This window comes from Aquarana catesbeiana, linkage group LG06 (assembly GCF_042186555.1).
Source record: "Aquarana catesbeiana isolate 2022-GZ linkage group LG06, ASM4218655v1, whole genome shotgun sequence".
NCBI classification, from domain to species: Eukaryota; Metazoa; Chordata; class Amphibia; order Anura; family Ranidae; genus Aquarana; species Aquarana catesbeiana.
The window spans coordinates 212,008,235-212,030,235 of record NC_133329.1 but is presented as its reverse complement, the minus strand read 5'-3'; the positions used below and the strand labels follow the sequence as shown (position 1 = coordinate 212,030,235).

The window sequence follows — 22,001 nt, the reverse complement described above, 5'->3', positions numbered from 1 at the left end:
GCTGCCACTCTCAACAAGGGGGACCCAGAGAATATTCTAGAAGGGAAAAAGGAACAGAGGGTGCACACGCCTTGCGCATTACCTTTGCAACATTTTAATCAATAAAAGATTTGTAAAAAATGCATACTCACAAACGAGTTACATATTCAGGCATAGAATATATAGTCCATAGGATGCACCATCCAGCAAGATCAGCTGGCAAGCAACAGTAGTGGGAGGTAGAGCCCAAAAAACATCTGACGCGTTTCGAGGGTGCCCCCTCTTCCTCAGCGCTAGATTTGGTATGCAGGTTAATTGGAAGAGTCTGGGATCAGGGGAATAGCCCATGTGATTGAAGGCCCTCCCCTCTTGTGGGAGGGCTAATGTGATAGATTATTCAAATACAAACATCATTCATATTTAGGACACAGATCGGCAGCTGCAGAATAAGTATTCTTACATTTATGTATAACACTAGCCATCGTGCTTGTGTATGTATAACAGTAAACACAGAATATTTTAAAATCAAATTCATATATAGGAATAAAAATAAAATGAAACTTGAAATTAAATAAACTGACACTTGCTACTCAATTCTATTGTCCCAAGCACCAAGCACTATGCATCTGATTTATGATTAAGCAATATGTATACAGTGGGGACGGAAAGTATTCAGACCCCCTTAAATTTTTCAGTCTTTGTTATATTGCAGTTCATTTAAGTTCATTTTTTCCACATTAATGTACACACAGCACCCCATATTGATAGAAAAACAAAGAATTGTTGACATTTTTGAAGATTTATTAAAAAAGAAAAACTGAAATATCACATGGTCCTAAGTATTCAGACCCTTTGCTCAGTATTTAGTAGAAGCACCCTTTTGATCTAATACAGCCATGAGTCTTTTTGGGAAAGATGCAACACGTTTTTCACACCTGGATTTGGGGATCCTCTGCCATTCCTCCTTGCAGAACCACTTCAGTTCTGTCAGGTTGGATGGTAAACGTTGGTGGACGGCCATTTTTAGGTCTCTCCAGAGATGCTCAATTGGGTTTAAGTCAAGGCTCTGGCTGGGCCATTCAAGAACAGTCACGGAGTTGTTGTGAAGACACTCCTTCATTATTTTAGCTGTGTGCTTAGGGTCATTGTCTTGTTGGAAGGTAAAGCTTCAGCCCAGTCTGAGGTCCTGAGCACTCCGGAGAAGGTTTTCGTCCAGGATATCCCTGTACTTGGCCGCATTCATCTTTCCCTCGATTGTAACCAGTCGTCCTGTCCCTGCAGCTGAAAAACACCCCCACAGCCTGATGCAGCCACCACCATGCTTCACTGTTGGGACTGTATTGGACAGGTGATGAGCAGTGCCTGGTTTTCTCCACACATACCGCTTAGCATTAAGGCCAAAAAGTTCTATCTTGGTCTCATCAGACCAGAGAATCTTATTTCTCACCATCTTGGAGTCCTTCGGGTGTTTTTTAGCAAACTTCATGTGGGCTTTCATGTGTCTTGCACTGAGGAGAGGCTTCCGTCGGGCCACTCTGCCATAAAGCCCCGACTGGTGGAGGGTTGCAGTGATGGTTGACTTTCTACAACTTTCTCCCATCTCCCGACTGCATCTCTGGAGCACAGCCACAGTGATCTTTGGGTTCTTCTTTACCTCTCTCACCAAGGCTCTTCTCCCCCGATAGCTCAGTTTGGCCGGACGGCCAGTTCCAGGAAGGGTTCTGGTCTCCCAAACGTCTTCCATTTAAGGATTATGGAGGCCACTGTGCTCTTAGGAACCTTAAGTGCAGCAGACATTTTTTTGTAACCTTGGCCAGATCTGTACCTTGCCACAATTCTGTCTCTGAGCTCTTCGGGCAGTTCCTTTGACCTCATGCTTCTCATTTGCTCTGACATGCACTGTGAGCTGTAAGGTCTTTACCATCTAACCTGACAGAACTGGAGAGGATCTGCAAGGAGGAATGGCAGAGGATCCCCAAATCCAGGTGTGAAAAACTTGTTGCATCTTTCCCAAAAAGACTCATGGCTGTATTAGATCAAAAGGGTGCTTCTACTAAATACTGAGCAAAGGGTCTGAATACTTAGGACCATGTGATATTTCAGTTTTTCTTGTTTAATAAATTTGCAAAAATGTCAACAATTCTGTGGTTTTTCTGTCAATATGAGGTGCTGTGTGTACATTAATATTGAGGAAAAAAATGAACTTAAATGATTTTAGCAAATGGCTGCAATATAACAAAGAGTGAAAAATGTAAGAGGGTCTGAATACTTTGCGTCCCCACTGTATATATATATAGAGATAGATAGATAGATAGATAGATAGATAGATAGATAGATAGATAGATAGATAGATAGATAGATAGATAGATAGATAGATAGATAGATAGATAGATATATATATCCCCCTATTTACATATATGTGTATGCAATATCTCACAAAAGTGAGTAACCCTCTCACATTTTTGTAAATATTTTATTATATCTTTTCATGTGACAACACTGAAGAAATGACACTTTGCTACAATGTAAAGTAGTGAGTGTACAGCTTGTATAACAGTGTAAATTTGCTGGCCCCTCAAAATAACTCAACACACAGCCATTAATGTCTAAACTGCTGGCAACAAAAGTGAGTACACCCCTAAGTGAAAACGTCCAAATTGGGCCCAAAGTGTCAATATTTTGTGTGGCCACCATTATTTTCCAGCACTGCCTTAACCCTCACAGGCTGTCACTGGAGTCCTTTTCCACTCCTCTAATGACGACATCACGGAGCTGGTGGATGCTATGCCGCCTACACATGAGTGGACTTTTCAGCATGAAAGGTCCGACGGTCTTTCCAACGGACTTTCGACGGAGTTACGACGGACTTTTGAACAACCGGACTTGCACACACACGAACGCACTAAAGTCCGTTCAAAAGTCTGTTGGTTTGAACGTGATGACGTACAAAGGGACTAGAATAAGGAAGTTCATAGCCAGTAGCCAATAGCTGCCCTTGCGTCCTTTTTTGTCTGTTGGACTAGCATACAAATGAACAGATTTTTCTACAGGTCTCGAGTCCGTCGGAAAGATTAGAAACATGTTTCAAATCTAAAGATTTTCTAGAAAAAGTCAGCTGAAGGTCCGATGAAGCCCACACACGGTCGGATTGTCCGACGGATTTGTTCCGTCGGACCAGTCCGGTCCAAAAGTCTACCCATGTGTACGTGGCTTTAGAGACCTTGCGCTCCATGGCGTGGCCTGTTCTCGCTGGAACCTGTCCTGTAAAACCGCTGTATGGTCTTGGTCACCGTGCTGCAGCTCAGTTTCAGGGTCTTGGAAATCTTCTTATAGCTTAGGCCATCTTTATTCTTTTTTTCAGATCCTCAGAGAGTTCATTGCTATGAGATGCCATATTGAACTTCCAGTGACCAGTATGAGAGAGTGAGAGCAATAACACAAAATTTAACACACCTGCTCCCCATTCACACCTGAGACCTTGTAACACTAATGAGTCACATGACACCGGTGAGGGAAAATGGCTAATTGGGCCCAATTTGGACATTTTCACTTAGAGGTGTACTCACTTTTGTTGCCAGCAGTTTAGACATTAATGGCTGTGTGTTGAGTTATTTTGAGGGGACAGCAAATTTACACTCTTATGCAAGCTGTACACTCAGTACTTTACATTGTAGTAAAGTGTAATTTCTTCAGTGTTATCACATGAACAGATATAATAAAACATTTACAATAATGTGAGCGGTATACTCACTTTTGTGAGATACTGTATGTGAAAATTTGCTAAGTGACGCAAAGTGCCTGATGCTTCGCCAGATAGGACCAAAAATCTGTACATGGTGTTATAAAGAATTTTACATGATATTTAAAACCATTCAAAAATAATCATATTAATAGTAATGATACTAATACTGTAATAATACTAATTGATACCATAATAATTCTAAATTTGAGTTTTAAAAAGGCACATATATGATTTTTATATTCATCATGTATGTCATAAATGGAATAGTATATAGAAATAGACTATATATTGAAAGAGATGGGCACTATGGAATTCAAAGCCTATGTGTGCCACCAACCAAGATGTCTAACAGGTTACAAGCCATGAGCCCATAGAGGGGAATGAGTGTGTAGACATGCTCAAGGAAGGCCACAAATTCACAAAAAGGGAAAGAGAAAAGAGTGAAGGGGGGGAAACCGAACCCTAGATCACATTTTCAAATAAATCGATTAGTGCACTAGATTGTGTACCTCTAGATTTTCATTTAACCCTTCAGGGGCCAAACTACTAAGGGTGAAGAGCCAATAATTTTTTCGTTTACAGAGCTTCTGGTACCTCCTCCCTCTGTCGAGTTCATCAGAGATAGCTTCAATGCCAAAGACACTCATGCCAGTGGGTTCCGCTCCATGTTTTTGTTTAAAGCGGTGTTCCGACCAAAAAAAAAAAAAATTAAAAACCAGCAGCTACACATACTGCAGCTGCTGGCTTTTAACAATAGGCAACTTACCTGTCCTAGAATCTAGCGATGTCAGCACCGCAGCTGATGTTTCCGTCAGCTGTCGGGTGCTGCCGCCGCCATTGCGGTTAAGGGTACCCGGCAGTGTAGCCTTATGACTGCACGCCGGGAACCCTACTGCGCATGTGCGAGGCCCCGCTCCTCTCTCCGACTGGCCCAGCGACAGGGAGAGGAGGAAGGAGGAGGAGGGAGCCCCGTTGCGATGTCATGGGCCGCGGCCCGGACTCCCGGAAGTCTCCCCTCCCCCCGAAAGGTGCCAATTGTGGCACCAGAGGGGGGGAAAGAGACAAATGAGCGGAAGTTCCACTTGTGGGTGGAACTCTGCTTTAAAATGACTTGTCCCTTTAATTAAGGATATTGCTTCTCCCAAGTGAACCCTGAAAGGGCCCGTGGTTCGTCCAACATAAAGCAGACCACCTGGACATACTATTCCTTAGACAACAAATGGAGTGCCACATTTGATAAACTGCTCAAATGGGGCCTTCCATCTGTTCCCAGAACTTCTTTTTTACTATGCCACATAAAACAACATGTGCCACAATTCCTGACCCCACATCTAAAATTTCCCTTCTGATCGAAAAAAAGAAGACCATCTAGTCGATCAACTGTTGGGTAGTTTTTTTACTTTTTTCATTCTACTAGGGGCTACTAGTTTATTATTTATTATTTATCTTATTAGTAGCAGTCAGACTCTCATAGAGGAGTAGGTATTTATTGTATGCCTCCTCGATGTGAGTGTCACAATATCCTTTATCTTTGAAGTTCCTCTTGAGAACGGTCCCTTGTTCTATATAGTCTTGTTGGAGAGTACAAGTACACTTAAGACTGCAGAATTGCCCAAATGGCATGTTCTTTATCCATTGTGGATGGTGGTTACTGTTGGCATGCAAATAAAAGTTGCCTTGCACTAGGTTTAAACTGAGTCTTAGACAGAATAGAGCCATCTGGTTCAGACCTCAAATCTAAATCCAGAAAGATAAGATGGTGATTGTCAAGGACTTGAGTAAAGTTAATGTCAAACTGATTGTTCTGGCAATGATGAAGGAACCCATCCAACTTATCGTCTGTACCATCCCAAATAATTAAAATGTCATCATTATATCTTGTATAGAGGAACAGGTTCACACTGTATTGGTTATTTGACCAGATATTAAGATGCTCCCAATATCTGAAGAATAAGTTGGCATAACTTGGAGCAAACCTGGCCCCCATGGCTGTGCCCTGTATCTGCCTGTAACGCTTCCCCATGCATGAAAAGTTGTTGTGAGTCAAGGCGAATTGTATACTGTCATACAAAAACTGAACCTGTTTGTGATGGAACGGTTGGTCTTTGCACATGTGCTATTGTTGGCTAATAGTTCAAATTCATGCTTAATAGAGGTATATAATGATGTCACGTCTAGAGAAAGCCACCTATATTGTTTTTGTCATGTATGGTTGGAGAGCATATCCAACATATGGCCAGAATCTTTGACATAGGAAGGGAGATTTTGAACTATCTCTTGTAAAAAATAGTCGATCTAGCAGCCTAGATTGCTAGTAACCACACCTGTTATGATAGGTTGTCCAGGGGGATTTTTATCATCCTAATGCATTTTAGGGATATGATAAAAATGTGGGGTAGCTGGAAATTTTTTGTATAGAAAAATATTTATCTTTGTTCCGCACTCTATTCCCCATAGCTGTGTCCAGTAAGATTTTAAATTCTTTCTGGTATTGTATTACTGGGTCTCCTGGTCACATAGTAATCTAAAAGCTTCTGCCTGATAGGTTTGCCTATCCTGGATTACTAGCCCTCCTCCCTTGTCTGCTTTCCTGATGACGATTTAATTGTTACTTTTTACACTTTCAACTAGTCCATATAATGTATTGGACTGAACTGAGTTTCTTATTAGGTTTTGTTTATCACATAAATCTTTAAATTCCCCAAATACCACCTCATAGAAAGTGGGAATGTGATTGCCTGTCACCCAGTGTGGATGGAATGTAGAAATGCATTTAAAGGTGGAATGCACTATCCCATCTAAAGTGGAACTTGGGGGAAGATCATCCAATATGTCATCTGGACTATTGGTGTTCTCATCATCACTATTGTGACCTTCTGAATAAAAATCCTCTAAAATATTTAGAACTGGGCGGTCCTCTTGATGTTGTGAGAAAGATGTGGGAGCTCTAGCTTGACTGTCGGTTTTGTCATTAAGTGCATAAAACCTTTTGAATGTAAGATTCCGAGTAAATTTATTGAAATCAATAAATAATTCAAATAGATTGGGTGGATTGGGGGTGCAAAATGTAACCCTTTCTTGAGTAGATCCAATTCTGCCTCACTAAAGACTGAACTGGAAAGGTTATAAATTTTATGTGTATTAAGGGCAGGTGTTATCTCCGCCCTCTTTTTGTATTTCTTTTGTTCCTCCTCTCCTTCCTCGTCTTGTGTGCTTTCTCTTTTTTTGGGGGACAATGTTGTCGTTTTAGCCCTTGAAAACTTTGTGTGAGACTGTGGGTGTCTTGGCATCCGCAGCCTCCTGGAGTAAAAAAAGTAGTGGCCTCCTCATTATGATGTTGGCTGGTAGATGTGGATATTACACTAGATGATATCGTATTGGAACTGGGAGGGCAAACCATATTTCCCTGTGATGGAAGGCCAGTCCTTACTTGTTGAGCTGTGTTGCCAGTATTCGACTCAGGCTTATGTGACATTTTGGGGAGCACTGCCAGCTCTTCTGGTAGGAGGAGCAGTCTAGGTAGACTAGGATTACTATAGGGATACTTTCCGCCTTTACCTGACTTGGGAGTGTTATGCTGATGTAGTTCTTCGTGTGTGGTGTTATTATTTATATTTTTATGTTTCTTACTCTTACGGTAGGGTCTACCATATGAATGGTTGACATAGCATGTAGACCTACCATAAGACTGGGAATCATTCAACGATCTGTTACGTTCTTTATGTTCTAGTTTTTTACCTTTCATTGGTTGTTGTATTCCATCCATAGTGGATGCACATGGGGCCTTGCCCCTACCAGATTCCCTATGAGGATGGTGTATGTTGGCATGCTTATTTTCTTCCAATAAATTCCTTTCCCTGTAGATAATCTAGTCTATCTTGTTCAAATTTGTCTGACTTATTTTTTCATCAAATCTGCTTCGAATTACATCATTTGTTCATTGACATTATTGTCCCACTCATCCAAATTCTTAATGTCATTGAAGAAACTAAGCTCATCCTGTATGTTAGAAATCGTCAAACAGATTTGCTTGAGATTTCTACCTCTTTGCTTGATGACAAGATTCAACCATATTCAATTGCATTTTCTCAATTCATCAACCCATTCTGTATTGAGGTCTTCAGCTAAGAAATTACATTTAGTGATCCTAAGGCCTCTGGGGATCCTCTGTACATCTAAATATTTTTGTAATAGCAAGATATCCCACCATTGGATCATCTCTTTTTCAAGAGCATGTTTAAGCTTGTAACTAACTTGTGTCTACCGGAAGTGACACCAAAGCGTGATGCCGGTGGCGACGTTTGTGGGCCACAGGCTGGTGTATGGCGCACACAGTGTGACGATTCCTCCAGGAATCAAGCCGTCGTGCATTTCACGGCCAGAGGTAGAGATAGCAAGATGTCCACATGCCAGAGCTCTTCTCTTTTTGAATCATTTTTGTCACATCGAGTCATCACAAATATCATCCAGCTATGTGACACCATTCCACTCTCAGATCTCCCCCTCCCACTGCCACCCAAGGAGAGTGAATATACATGTACATATACGTATTGCTTAATCATAAATCAGATGCATAGTGCTTGGGACAATAGAATTGAATAGCAAGTGTCAGTTTATTTAATTTCAAGTTTAATTTTAATGTTTTCCTATATATGAATTTGATTTTAAGATATTCTGTGTTTACTGTTATACATACACATGCACGATGGCTAGTGTATACATAAAAGTAAGTGTCATAAATATGAGTGATGTTTGTATTTGAATAATCTATCATATTAACCCTCCCACAAGAGGGAGGGCCTTCAATCACATGGACTATTCCCTGATCCCAGACTCTTCTATAAAGACCATTAACCTGAATACCAAATCTAGCTCTGAGGAAGAGGGGACACCATCGATATGCATCAGCTGTTTTTTGGGCTCTACCTCCCACTATTGTTGCTTGCCAGCTGATCTTGGTGGATGCTGAATCCTATGGAATATATATCCTATGACTGAATATGTAACTTGTTTGTGAGTATGCATTTTTTACACCTCTTTTATTGATTAAAATGTGCAAAGGTAATGTGCAAGGCGTGTGTGCCCTCTGTTCCTTTTTCCCTTCTGGGGTAAAGTAATGATTACAGTGCAGTCCCTTTATACAGTGCCCCTAGCAATCACAGCCCCACATGCTACAGACACACATATACAGTGGGGACGGAAAGTATTCAGACCCCCTTAAATTTTTCACTCTTTGTTATATTGCAGCCATTTGCTAAAATCATTTAATCTAATTTTTTCCTCATTAACGTATACACATCACCCCAGATTTGTTAAAAAAGAAAAACTGAAATATCACATGGTCCTAAGTATTCAGATCCTTTGCTGTGACACTCATATTTAACTCAGGTGCTGTCCATTTCTTCTGATCATCCTTGAGATGGTTCTACACCTTCATTTGAGTCCAGCTGTGTTTGATTATACTGATTGGACTTGATTAGGAAAGCCACACACCTGTCTATACAAGACCTTACAGCTCACAGTGCATGTCAGAGCAAATGAGAATCATGAGGTCAAAGGAACTGCCTGAAGAGATCAGAGACGGAATTGTGGCAAGGCACAGATCTGGCCAAGGTTACAAAAAAATTTCTGCAGCACTTAAGCTTTGTAAGAGCACAGTGGCCGCCATAATCCTTAAATTTGGGATGATCAGAACCCTTCCTAGAGCTGGCCGTCCAGCCAAACTGAGCTATCGGGGGAGAAGAGCCTTGGTGAGAGAGGTAAAGAAGAACCCAAAGATCACTGTGGCTGAGCTCCAGAGATGGAGAAAGTTGTAGGAAGTCAATCATCACTGCAGCCCTCCACCAGTCGGAAGCCTCTCCTCAGTGCAAGACACATGAAAGCCTGCATGAAGTTTGCTAAAAAACACCCGAAGGACTCCAAGATGGTGAGAAATAAGATTCTCTGGTCTGATGAGACCAAGATAGAACTTTTTGGCCTTAATTCTAAGTGGTATGTGTGGAGAAAACCAGGCACTGCTCATCACCTGTCCAATACAGTCCCAACAGTCAAGCATGGTGGTGGCAGCATCAGGCTGTGGGGGTGTTTTTCAACTGCAGGGACAGGACGACTGGTTGCAATCAAGGGAAAGATGAGTGCAGCCAAGTACAGGGATATCCTGGACGAAAACCTTCTCCAGAGTGTTCAGGACCTCAGACTGGGCCGAAGGTTTACCTTCCAACAAGAATATGACCCTAAGCACACAGCTAAAATAGCGAAGGAGTGGCTTCACAACAACTCTGTGACTGTTCTTGAATGGCCCAGCCAGAGCCCTGACTTAAACCCAATTGAGCATCTCTGGAGAGACCTAAAAATGGCTGTCCACCAACGTTTACCATCCAACCTGACAGAACTGGAGAGGATCTGCAAGGAGGAATGGCAGAGGATCCCCAAATCCAGGTGTGAAAATCTTTCCCAAAAAGACTCATGGCTGTATTAGATCAAAAGGGTGCTTCTACTAAATACTGAGCAAAGGGTCTGAATACTTAGGACCATGTGATATTTCAGTTTTCCTTTTTTAATAAATCTGCAAAAATGTCAACAATTCTGTGTTTTTCTGTCAATATGGGGTGCTGTGTGTACATTAATGAGGAAAAAAATGAACTTAAATGATTTTAGCAAATGGCTGCAATATAACAAAGAGTGAAAAATTTAAGGGGGTCTGAATACTTTCCGTCCCCACTGTATATACCGCATCTTGAGCAAACCCCACTAAATATCACATAGAGAATATCTGATTGCTCCTGTTGGAGCTAAATGGACCATGCTTTTTCTGTTTGTTTTTTTTTGTCTTCAGGTCAAATCAGAGCCTTTTTCCAGCAATAGGAGTGTCCCAATCGCTGCGACGCCGACTTTGCAGCGCCACACGGATTTCCAAAAGTAGTTCCTGCACTACTTTTGGAGACTTCGGGGGTGATTTCATCTGTGCATGAACCCACACAGATGTCTTTCAAGTTGCCCCCGAAGTTGACTAACTGAAATGTGGCTTTGAAATCGTGGGGGTTCAGATGAACTCACACGATTTCAAAGCCGTGCTCAGTGTGAACGAGGACTTAAGCTGTTTTGTTCCAATATTGTATAACAAGCTCTAACTGACTAATTAGCAATTGTTTTTAACAGATTCTACAACCCTGTAACTATGACTTCACAGCAACACACAACCCCAGAATCTCCTGCCACAAATATATCTCTTGAACCTCCCCCATACATGGTCAACATGAATGGCAAATTTCAAGGTAACTTTAAACTTGTTTTTCATTAAATAGTACATATATTTTCCAGACAGAGAATCAAACCATTACAGGGGATCTGCCATTATAACTCAAATACCATACTTAGTATTTTGTGCACTGTGGCAAAACTTCTAGGTCCATGTCATCCTCCTCTGCAAAGTTGGGTTTGGAAATTGCATGTTTGTGAATGTTGGTTGTATGCAATTCAGTGACACTGAAAGTATTAGCAGTCCTTCATTATATGCATGAAGGTAAAAAACCTTCTGTGTAGCAGCCCCCCCAATACTCACCTAAACTCCCTCTTGATCAAGTGCAAAACCACGGCACAGAGCAGGCAAGTATGACAAGTTTATTATTAAAAAAAAAAAAAAAAAAAGAACCTTTAATGTCACTTTAAGCTCTGTATTCATGACGTCATCATTAAATGGAGTTTTAATTTATAGTACAAAGAGCATGCTGATAGAAGGAGAGAGAACAGTTACAGTGAGATGAGATCATCAGTTTGCTGCTTTTCACGGTTCAGTCACCTAGGGGTGTGCATTTGTTTTAGCCTTTTTAGTGCACCCAGGAGGGATGGGTGTAGTGTCCAGACCAGCTGCAAGCAGCCTGAATAAGTCTATATAAAGTTGGGGCTAGAGGGAGTGGAACGCTATACCGAGAGGTACTGGAATGTAGGTGTAGGTGGTGCAGCGTGGAGCAGCAACAATAGTCGAGGTGCAATAAAAGAACTTGTATTGAAGTAAGGCAAAGACAGTTCACCATAAACCCAATGGGAAGACAGTCCAACCAGAAACACTCATGAATTCCAACAGCATGTAGAAATGCAGGCTTCAGCCAAACTGACAGCGCCTGTTAGCAGGGGCAGAATGCGGTCTGGCTGTCTAGTGCCCAGATGTGCAGAGAGTTGCGTACCCTACACTTTCCCTCCTTGTGTGGAACCTTTCCCTGCCGCTAGTACTGTCCCTACACTATCCACTCACAAATGTGAGCAAAGCCTGGGAGCCAGGGCCCAAAAAAGGCTCTGCCTGACCCAAGATGGCTGCTAGAGTCACATGGGCAGCAGCATCGAATCAGATAGCTTCCCTAGTGACCCAGGACACCATGGAGGAACCATGTTCCTCTTGACTTCCTCTCCAACTGCAATGCCACTGCAGACAAGCATTACCTACAGTGGAGAAAGTAGACTGCACCTGCCTACATGGAACAAAGGTCTAGAATACAGAAGACCAGACTTTCATCCCTGAATGCACAAAGCCCTAAATGCCTTGTTTGTATAGAAAATAGTTCTTCTTCAGCAGTGTTTACAATACCCCTAACTTTGCCTTCTGGAACAGTTGCTGCTATTGTCATGCCCTCCACAATCCTTTCCTGGCCATACTGTCTTATCTGTACATACTGTAATATCCTCCAAACATCTCTATTGCACAAACTGTTCACAGTCATATGTTTTGCTTTTCTCTTTTGAACAATCTGCCTGCTGTCATGCCTTCCACACTAAAAAGAAATTGCTGTACATTTCTAACGAATGGTTTCTTTTTGGCTCTTAGGAAATCAGGCAATAAGCTCAGGATATCCTGCAGCAGGATTTAATATTTCTGTTTCAGCCCCAGTATATCCAGTCAATGTACAGGGCCCATCCCAAATGCCAGCAGCAGGTAAGCTTCAATATGTTGAAATAATTGAAATGAGTCTTACTACAATAAATAGAAAATGTGAGAGAATCAATTTGTCTATAAATTCTTTAGTTACTTATAAACATTCTTGCATCAGTAGTTAAAGTGGTTCTAAGGGCTGAAGGTTTTCTTTTATTGTTTTGTTTTTTAATCTTACAGGATAAGTTCATCTTTTCTAACATGTTATTATATTCAGGGTGTAACATGTTACAAACCCCCCCCCCCACCCCCGACTCCCCGTTGTGACAGGGAGCGGGAGATCTTCTCCCCCCGCTCTATGTAACAGTCTGCAAACAACATGGCCATGTGGGGCTTCGCCTACACGGCCACATCATTAATTCACAGTTCTGGGAACAGTAAACTACAAGGTCTGGCAGCCTTTGCGGCTGTCTGTTTGTAGTTCTCAATAAACTACCATGGCTGTTGAGTGCTGTGGTAGTTCACTGATGTTTCCTGTTAGCGTGTAAGTGCTTGGCCATATGGTGTACGGCCAGACAGCTTACACACAGAGTCTGCAAGAGCCACAGGTGCAATGTTTTTCAGGCTCCCAATAAAAAATATAAATGCACATTTTTTTACCTGCAAAAAGATGTGCTTTTACTATGTTGTTTAAAACGGTAAATTTATCCTTTAAAGTGATATTAAACCATTTTTATTTATCTTTTTATTAAAAATTTGAACATGGTATACCTACCTGATCCTCCTCTACTGGGGTTCCCCACCAGTGCTCCTGGGTCCTCTTCGGTGAGTGCCCCCATAGAAAGCTTCTTTCTATGGGGGCACTCGTGCGGGCTCACTCGCAAGCCGCCCTGTCTGCGTCCATTGACACAAACAGAGCGGCTTGGCCCACCCCCAGCTCCCTCATCTCATTGTTAGATTGATAGCAGCAGGAGCCCATGGCTCAATCTGCCCAGTGAGGAGGGACAGAGCCAGGAGAGCTGGTTGACACACAGATCTTATCCCTGCCCCTACTCAATGGCCTGGAGGGGGTTTCTAGATCCAGACCGCTCACAGTTTTTGAATATATGAGCATAGCAGCCGCACCCCCATCATTTCCGGTCCTCCTTGGGGTCCCTGCACAATGGATTCTCACCCCTATGGGGGTTGGTGTGAGTCCTTTTAAAGGAGGCTACCTTCTGTTCCAAGGCTGCCACATCTTGAGCTAGCTTTGTCCGTGAAATTTGCATGGCTGACAGGGGTGAAGGTGCCAGGGCCTCCTCCTTGAGATATGCAGGTTAAGATGTATTGGTCACTGCCACCATTGCATCCATTTCTTTTTGCTCCCACGCAACCGCATCCACCAACACATTAAAGAAGGAGGTGGTAGGTTAACTTTCTCCTGCAAGGCTCTCTGGGTTGGGACAGCTTTTAGGCCAGCCATGAATTGATCCCTTAGTATATGATCTTAATCAGTGATGTCAGCACAATCACGTACATTCCTCTTTTCCTGGTGCCTTCAGAGATTCTGCATGGCCAACACATAATGGATGAGGTTCTCGTCCTCCTCCTGTTTCCTTAACCACTTCCAGCCCAGGTCTATTCTAAAACTCCTCTCCTACATGTAAAAATCACCATTTTCTTTTGCTAGAAAATTAGTCAAAACCCCCAAACATAATATATATTTTTTTAGCAGAGGACCTAGGGAATAAAATGGTGGTCGTTGCAATTTTTTTAAGTCACACGGTATTTGCGCAGCAATTTTTCAAGCACTAAATGCCTTTTCTTCCTCAGCAGTGTTTGCAATACCCCTAACTTTGCCTTGTGGAACAGTTGCTGCTATTGTCATGCCCTCCACAATCCTTTCCTGGCCATACTGTCTTATTTGTACATACTGTAATATCCTCCAAACATCTCTATTGCACAAACTGTTCACTGTCATATGTTTTGCATTTGTCTTCTGAACAAACTACCTGCTGTCATGCCTTCCACACTTCTAAAAAAAAATAGCTATACATTTCTAATGCATGGTTACTTTTTGGCTCTTAGGAAATCAGGCAATAAGCTCAGGATATCCTGCAGCAGGGTTTAATATTCCTGTTTCAGCCCCAGTATATCCAGTTAATGTACAGGACCCATCCCAAATGCCAGCAACAGGTACGTTTCAATAAGAACTAGTTGAAATGAGTCGAACTGTTAATCTACAATGAATGAGAAAATGCGAGAGAATCAATTTGTCTATAAATTCTTTCGTTACTTATAAACATTCTTGCATCAGTAGTTAAAGTGGTTCTAAAGGCTGAAGTTTTGTTTTCTTTAAAGTAATATTAAAGCATCATTTTTTTTAAAGAGTTTAGCAATAACAGCCCCCAAGGCAAACTCTTTTCCATCTTGTACTTTCTCTAGTTAAAGAGGAACTGCAGTCTGCTCACATAATTTGTAATAAGAACATCTTTGCCATTCTGAAGCTTCCCTCCAACCACTTTGCAATTTTTTTTATATATACTGTGATTCTGTACTTGTCAAATATGCTATATAGGATATACAACATAAACCATGCCACAACATCATACAATACTAGAAAATAGGGTGGGAACCTGGCTGTCCTGGAAAACTCCTGAAAATAGAGTTACTGGTGAGTCTAACCCCAGTTTTTCCCCCAGTCATCATCCAGGACAACCCCTGAGCTGATAACTGAGAACCTACCTACTTGGGGGGGGGGGTGGCACTGCTTGCAGCACCTTTTGGACAAATGCCTGGTCTTGACTAGATACGAGGTCCCTTTGGTAATGTCAGACGAATGTTGAGAATGAAGACCAGGTAGCCGCTTTACAGATCTGCACCTGGGTAGCGCCACCTCTTTCTGCCCATGAAGCAGACAATGCCCTTGTAGAGTGTTCGGTAAAGCATGCGGGCGGAATTTCATCCATTGTCTTGTAAGCCTCCAAGATACCTTGTTTTACAGTATCCACCTTGCCAAAGCCAGATTTGAAGCTTGCTTGCCCTTTTTTTCCCTGCACGTGTCAACTTTCCCTGTCTAAGGGCAGACAGGAGGTTTGTGCCATTATCGCACACCACCATTTCTGGCTCCAGCTGGCCTGGCATGAACCACCTCTGGACCTGCCCCTGCAGAGCTGCAAGAATCTTTGCTCCTTTCCCCTACACAGACCAGCTGAAGCACTGCATGGCACCTTTTAGCCTGACTCATTGAATAGCCCCTTGAACACTTAGGGGGTTATGGTGGTCTATGGGACAATTCAGAAGAGGAGGGCATGGAGGAGGTGGCTCTAACAAATTTTGCATCATCAACAGTAACTGTATAGAGACGTGGCGGCACAACAAGCTGCAGCAATGAACCCTGTCCTGCATCCTTATGAGTTGCAAGCAGAGTTACCCAGTGTGCTGTAAATTAAATATATCATCCCTGACCATGCTTGCTGGACCACGTGTCAGCAGTAACATGAACCTTGCAGCCGACTGCCTTGCCCAACTATGCCACAACATTGCCTTCCATGTGATGGTACAGAGCTGGAATGGCCTTACGTGCAAAGAAATAGCAACTGGAAACCTGCCATTGTGGTATAGCACATTCTGAAAATTCACAGAAGTGGGCAAAATCCACCAAATGGAAAGGCAGGAGCTTTGACAAGCTTGAATTTAGATGCTGGGCATGTGGATGGCAGTGAATATTTTTTTTCTGCTGCAGCAGATGGGGCAGAGAAATTTGCCTACTATAGTCTACAGCTGGTGGTGTGCTACTGGCAGACATGCTGGAAGGACCTCTGACACCCTTCGCTATACCATCATCCCTGTCAGTGGAGGCTGTTGAGGGGTCATGAGTTATAATAGGGGTAGAGGCGAAAGGTGAGGAGTGAGGAGGAGCAGAATTGTGTTCTTTTTGTCTGGCTTTCAGGTGCTCTTGCCAACTGGCTGAGTGGTAGGAAGTTAAATGCTGAGTCAAGCATGTGGTACCCAAATGGCTGGTGTTTTTGCCATGCTTGATCTGCTTGAGGCAAAGTATTCAAATTGCAATAGTGTTTGCACATGTGCTAAAAAAAGGCCCAGACAGCTGAGCTATGTGAAGTGGGCCAGGAGATAGTAGCTCCACAATCTGGTGGAATAGGGTGGCTGCTCTCTACTCTTCCATGATTGCTGCCTCGTTGGAGTTGTGCCTCACCCTCACTTTCCTTCTCTGCTCTATTCGGCACCCAAGTCGCGTTAGTGACCAAATCATCATCATCCCCTCCATTCTCATCATCACTAGAGCCAACTTGGCAATACGCTGTGGTTGGAGGAACATGACTGCCAATTTGTTGTTTACCAGTGTTCTCCCCTCTCTGTAGGCTCACGTTCCTACCTTCCTCAACCTCAGAACCAAGATCTGAATCAAGTAATGGCTGTCCATCATCAAGGAGCAAGTGGCTGACGCTGTGTTCAAATAACTTAGCTGACTCCTCCATGCCTGATGCTGGGGCTATGGCAGGAGTAGCTTTAGACAAGGAGGCAGAATAACCACTCTGGCAGCTGCTGTGGGCTGTGCACTAGTCTCTGCTTGGGTGATTGAGGATGAGGAGGATGAGCATGGTTTAGTAAGCCAGTCCACCACCTCCCCTGCATGCTGTGGCTGGATAGCCTGGGCAACATCACTAAACAGAGGAAATGAGGCCCTGTCTGAGGATGGACCACGTCCACCTTTGCCTGTGGACACAGATGCTGCTGGCTCCCTCACCATGCCATAGGAAAATATACCTCTCCTTGCTGGCCTCCCAGTCATAATGGGGGGGACTTATTAACAATATGCAACAAAGATGGGGAAATGTGTATATGGATGAAATCTAATCAATTTAAAGTGGCAGCCCTCAAATTTTCCACTCGCCTACTCGCAATGGAGTAGTGGAAAATGAGGGCCGGCATGCGGGGCTGAATGGGAGCCGTTATCTCCCAGTGATCGTGAAAGGGAAGGGAGAGGAGAGCAGGCGGCCGGATTATCAGAGAGCAGGGACATTGCTGTAACAGCTTACATTTCAATTGCCAGTGTTCCCCGCCCTCGCTGATACTTGATACTTTGATAGACAGATCACCTGTCCAATCCCCAGACGTGTGACGTATATCAAAGTTCCTGGGCCAGGAGGCGGGGCTTTATGTGACAGCGAGCAGCAGCAGGAACACTTGGCAATTGAAATGTAAGCTGTTACAGCGATGTCCCCGCTCTCTGATAATCCGGCCACCTGCTCTCCTCTCTCTTCCCCTACAGACTGCATTGATGGACACAGGCAGGCTGCATTGATGAAAGGATGTAACAGTAACTGTAAGCGCAAATACAGTGCTAACAAACTAAACACAATTATTGTTTACTGGGTCATTATTCCATAGGCAGATCAAATAGTTCAGAGGTTAAAATTAAATGATGGCAGGGCAAGGGTGGCTGCTGCCCTCAGAGAGCTGGCTCTGTATATAGAAAGACAAAAGGGAGAACACTGGAAGCGCCACCTAAGTGCAGTATTAAAAATAGCTTTAATGGCAAGGTATCAAAACACACTTTACAAAAGGTAAGAACATAATAAGCTCATCTGTATTTGTGGGGTCCCTGGGAAGGCCCTTGTGTCCTGATCCGGTCTTTGTGCGAGGCTGTATGGTTGTTTGGTCAGTCTGCAGCACGTCCTGTGGCCAACAGGAAGGGGCCGGAACCATTGTGGAGTGCATGGAAGTGACATCACGGGCCACAGGAACACATCCGGGGGAGCTTCCATAGAGGGAGAGAAGAGGCTGGCAGGCTACGCACTCTGAGCTACAGCTCCTTATTGGTCTGGCCAGGCTGCATTATTGGGCACAGGTAGGCTGCATTGATGGACACAGGTGAGGCTGCACAGTTGAGCACTGATAAAGTTGTTGTTAATATTCATTTTATAACTTAATTCTGCAAAAAACCTTTAAGTGTCATTTCATGAGATAATTTATTAGGACGTGTTTAGGGGTGGAATTAGGGGTGGGACAGGGTAGGGGTTGGGTGGGGCAACTGGTGGCAAGTAACCCTTGAGGCCTGGCTAGTAGCTCAGGACTTGGAATTTTTTTAAAAATTATGTAAAATACAACAGCACAGGACCACGTGGTTTATCTTGTAGAGTGCCAGGTTGATTGGAGTCAAAAACAGCCTGAAACGGCTCAAAAGGATACCAAAGGTGTTTTCGACCACCCTTCTGGCACGAGAGAGCCTGTAATCTAATATTCTCTGCTCTGGGGTGAGGTTCCTCATAGGAAACAGCTTCATCAGATGTTCCCCCAGAGCAAAAGGCTTCATCTGCAACAAAAACAAAATCGAGGCCCTCAACATTCTCCTCATCAGGTGACAAGTTTAATGTGCCATTCTGGAGCCACTTGTAGAACTCTGTCTGTATAATCACTCCTCCATCAGAGTTGCGGCCTTTCTTCCCAACATCCAGATACAAAAACTCATAGTTGGCAGACACTACAGCTAGCATGACTATGCAAAAGCCCTTATAATTAAAATAATATGAGCCAGAAATGGGTGGTGGGACAATCCAAACATGCTTTCCATCAATAGCACCACCATAGTTGGGAAAATCTCACTTATGGTGGAACTGGGCTGCAACGTTCTGTCATTGCTGTGGGTTGGAGGGAAACTGTGGATTAAAAAAAGAAACAAAAAAATTACTAATTCTGCACATAACATTGCAAGCAGATTTGACACAGACATGCTTAGCCAACATAAGGAGAAAACTTAAATGAGTATTTAAAGACAAAAGGGTAAGGTCAACATATCTGATTCATCTCCCCCTCTGGTGGCCCATTAGCAACATTTTAGGGTGGGGGGGAATGGGTAGATGTTTTGGACAAGTAAACCTCTCCACTTCCATGGGAGCTGTTTGCAATAATCTGGGATACTTTAGCCAGCCCCTCCTTACTTACGCTATTGGCAGCCCAGTGGACAGATAAGAAGTGTCATAATCTAAAAATATGGATTCACACTGTCCAAATTGCAGCACATTTTGACATTCTGAAAATACCTATCAATATAATAGGACACAAAAACTGTCTACGTTGCAATTTGTAGGTAATCAGGCAGGCCCTTGCACTATATGGTTGGGTGAATTTATACAGAAATGTAAACACAAAAGAGGGATAGAGTGTATGGGTTTGGCAAAGTCAGCAGAGTATTTGTTGACTTTGCATTTTTGGGGGGGAGGGAGGGTTCCAAATGAGTTTGTGCCCCAAAAAATGGTCTCTTGCACTCTGCCTGAATTTGAGGACAACAATAACATTTCTACACATTTTAGGGGTTGTTTATGGAAAGCCCCAAAATTTAGCTGACAAAAAACACTGTGAAGTTACTAGGCTAGGTGTGTATGGGCCCAGGATAGCATGCTGGGGAGGTTAGTTATGGAAAAATGCAAGTTAGACTTACCGGTAACTTGTTTTCCAATAGGCTTTCAGGACAGCACTCAAGAGATCATGATTCCTCCTCCCACAGGAAACACCTCTTCAATTAAGTCTTTAATAGGAGGCCTCCAGGTTGCTTCCATCAGTTGTTTGTAGAGAACCTCCAGCCCTAGCTGCAACACATAAGCGACAGTTATATCATAGTATTACAGCAACATAATAAAAAGGGCGGGTTACTGCTGTCCTGAAAGCCTATTGGAAAACAAGTTACCAGTAAGTCTAACTTGCATGTTTCCAAAACGTCTTTCAAGACAGCAACCGAGAGGTTTATCGAGACTTACTCCATTTAGGGTGGGACAACAGCCTGTAAGACTTTCCTTCTGAAAGCCTGGTCCCCGGCTGTCATGAAGTCTAACCTATAATGACGGGCAAAGGTCGTCAGACTTGTCCAAGTAGCTGCCTTACAGATTTGTTTGGGGGTGGCACCAGCTTTTTCTGCCCAACTCACCGCCGAAGCTCTTGTAGAATGAGCCCAGATACTCACTGGACTCTCTTAGCTTGTAAGGGGATAGGCTTCTGAGAGCCATTCTCAACCATCTGGCAATGGTTCCTCTGGCAGTTTGTCTTCCCTTTTTAACACCAGCAAATAAAATGAATAGTGCGTCTGAACGTCTAAAGTCTTTTGTGGCTTCCAAGTAACTTAAGACTGCTCTTTTAACATCCAGGGTATGGAATTCTTCTTCCTTCTTACCCGATGGATTAGAACAAAACATGGGAAGTATTATCTCCTGGGTTCGATTCTGGATCGAAGCGACCTTCGCGAAAAAATTAGGATCCGTCTTTAGAACAATTCGGTCTGAAAAAATGGAAAAAAATGGCTCCCTGATTGATAAGGCTTGCAGCTCACTGACTCTTCGAGCTGTTGTAATAGCCACTAAAAAAACTGTTTTCAAAGTAACTCATTTCAGGGAGGCTAAATCAATGGGTTTGAAAGGTTCCCTGGTCAGGGCCTGTAGAACAACAGATAAGTCCCATACTGGACAACTTTTGATCACCACTGGTCTAGCTCGGGTGAGAGCCTTGAAGAATCTAATAACTAAGGGTTCTGATGAAATAGATTTTTCCAAAAATACCCCCAGTGCAGCAATTTGAACTTTGTGGATGCTGACCGCTGCCCCTTGTCCGCTCCATCTTGCAGGAATTCCAGAATAGAAGAAATCTGTTTTAATGATCTGCCAGATGCTGTGCACCAGAAGTTGAAGACTTTCCAGACTTTGGAATATATTGCTCTGGTAACATTCCTTCTGCTAGATAGGAGGGTAGCAACCAATCTATCCGAGAAACCTTTTCTCCTCAAGAGCTGCTCCTCAGAAGCCAAGCCGTGAGTTCTAGCTTTGCTACTTCCTGGTGAAGCAGGGGACCTTGTGACAGCAGGTCTTGCCTTAACGGAAGGTGCCAATACGGTTTTAGCTGCATCTGTAGAAGGGATGAAAACCAAGGCCTTTTGGGCCAGAAAGGAGTGATGAGGATTACTGTCGTATCCTCTTTCCGGGTTTTTGTTATGACCTGAGGGATAAGCTGAAACGGGGGAATGTGTAACAGAGGTGAAATTTCCAACTGTGCGCCAGAGCATCTACTCCCAGTGATGACTCGTTTCTGTTCAGGGAGAAGAAGCGAGACACTTGTGAATTTTCCTGAGATGCAAAGAGATCCGCTCTTGGCCACCCCCATTTCTTCATAGTCAAACGGAAGACATCTGGATTCAACTGCCACTCTGCTTCGAATACCTGATTCCTGCTAAGAAAGTCCGCTACCCTGTTTAGAGTCCTCTTTAAATGGACCGCGGATAAGGATAGAGTATGGTGCTCTGCCCAACTTAGAATGCCTCTTGCTAGGTCCTGCAGAACTCTGCTTCTGGTTCCCCCCTGTCTGTTTATGTAGGCCACCGCCGTGGCGTTGTCTGACAGGATCTGAGTATGCTGTCCCTTGACTTCTTCTCCA

The 22,001-nt window shown here is 43.3% G+C and overlaps 1 protein-coding gene across 1 annotated transcript in view; it reads left to right on the top strand.

The window, feature by feature from the left end:
• Nucleotides 1–22,001, top strand: part of LOC141147710 (uncharacterized) — a 92,566-nt gene that overhangs the window by 17,216 nt on the left and 53,349 nt on the right. The window contains exons 2-4 of the mRNA XM_073634904.1: nt 10,880–10,995; nt 12,540–12,647; nt 14,652–14,759. Of these exons, the coding sequence (XP_073491005.1) occupies nt 10,899–10,995; nt 12,540–12,647; nt 14,652–14,759 (313 nt within the window). The 5' untranslated portion in view covers nt 10,880–10,898. The remainder of the gene's footprint in view (nt 1–10,879; nt 10,996–12,539; nt 12,648–14,651; nt 14,760–22,001) is intronic.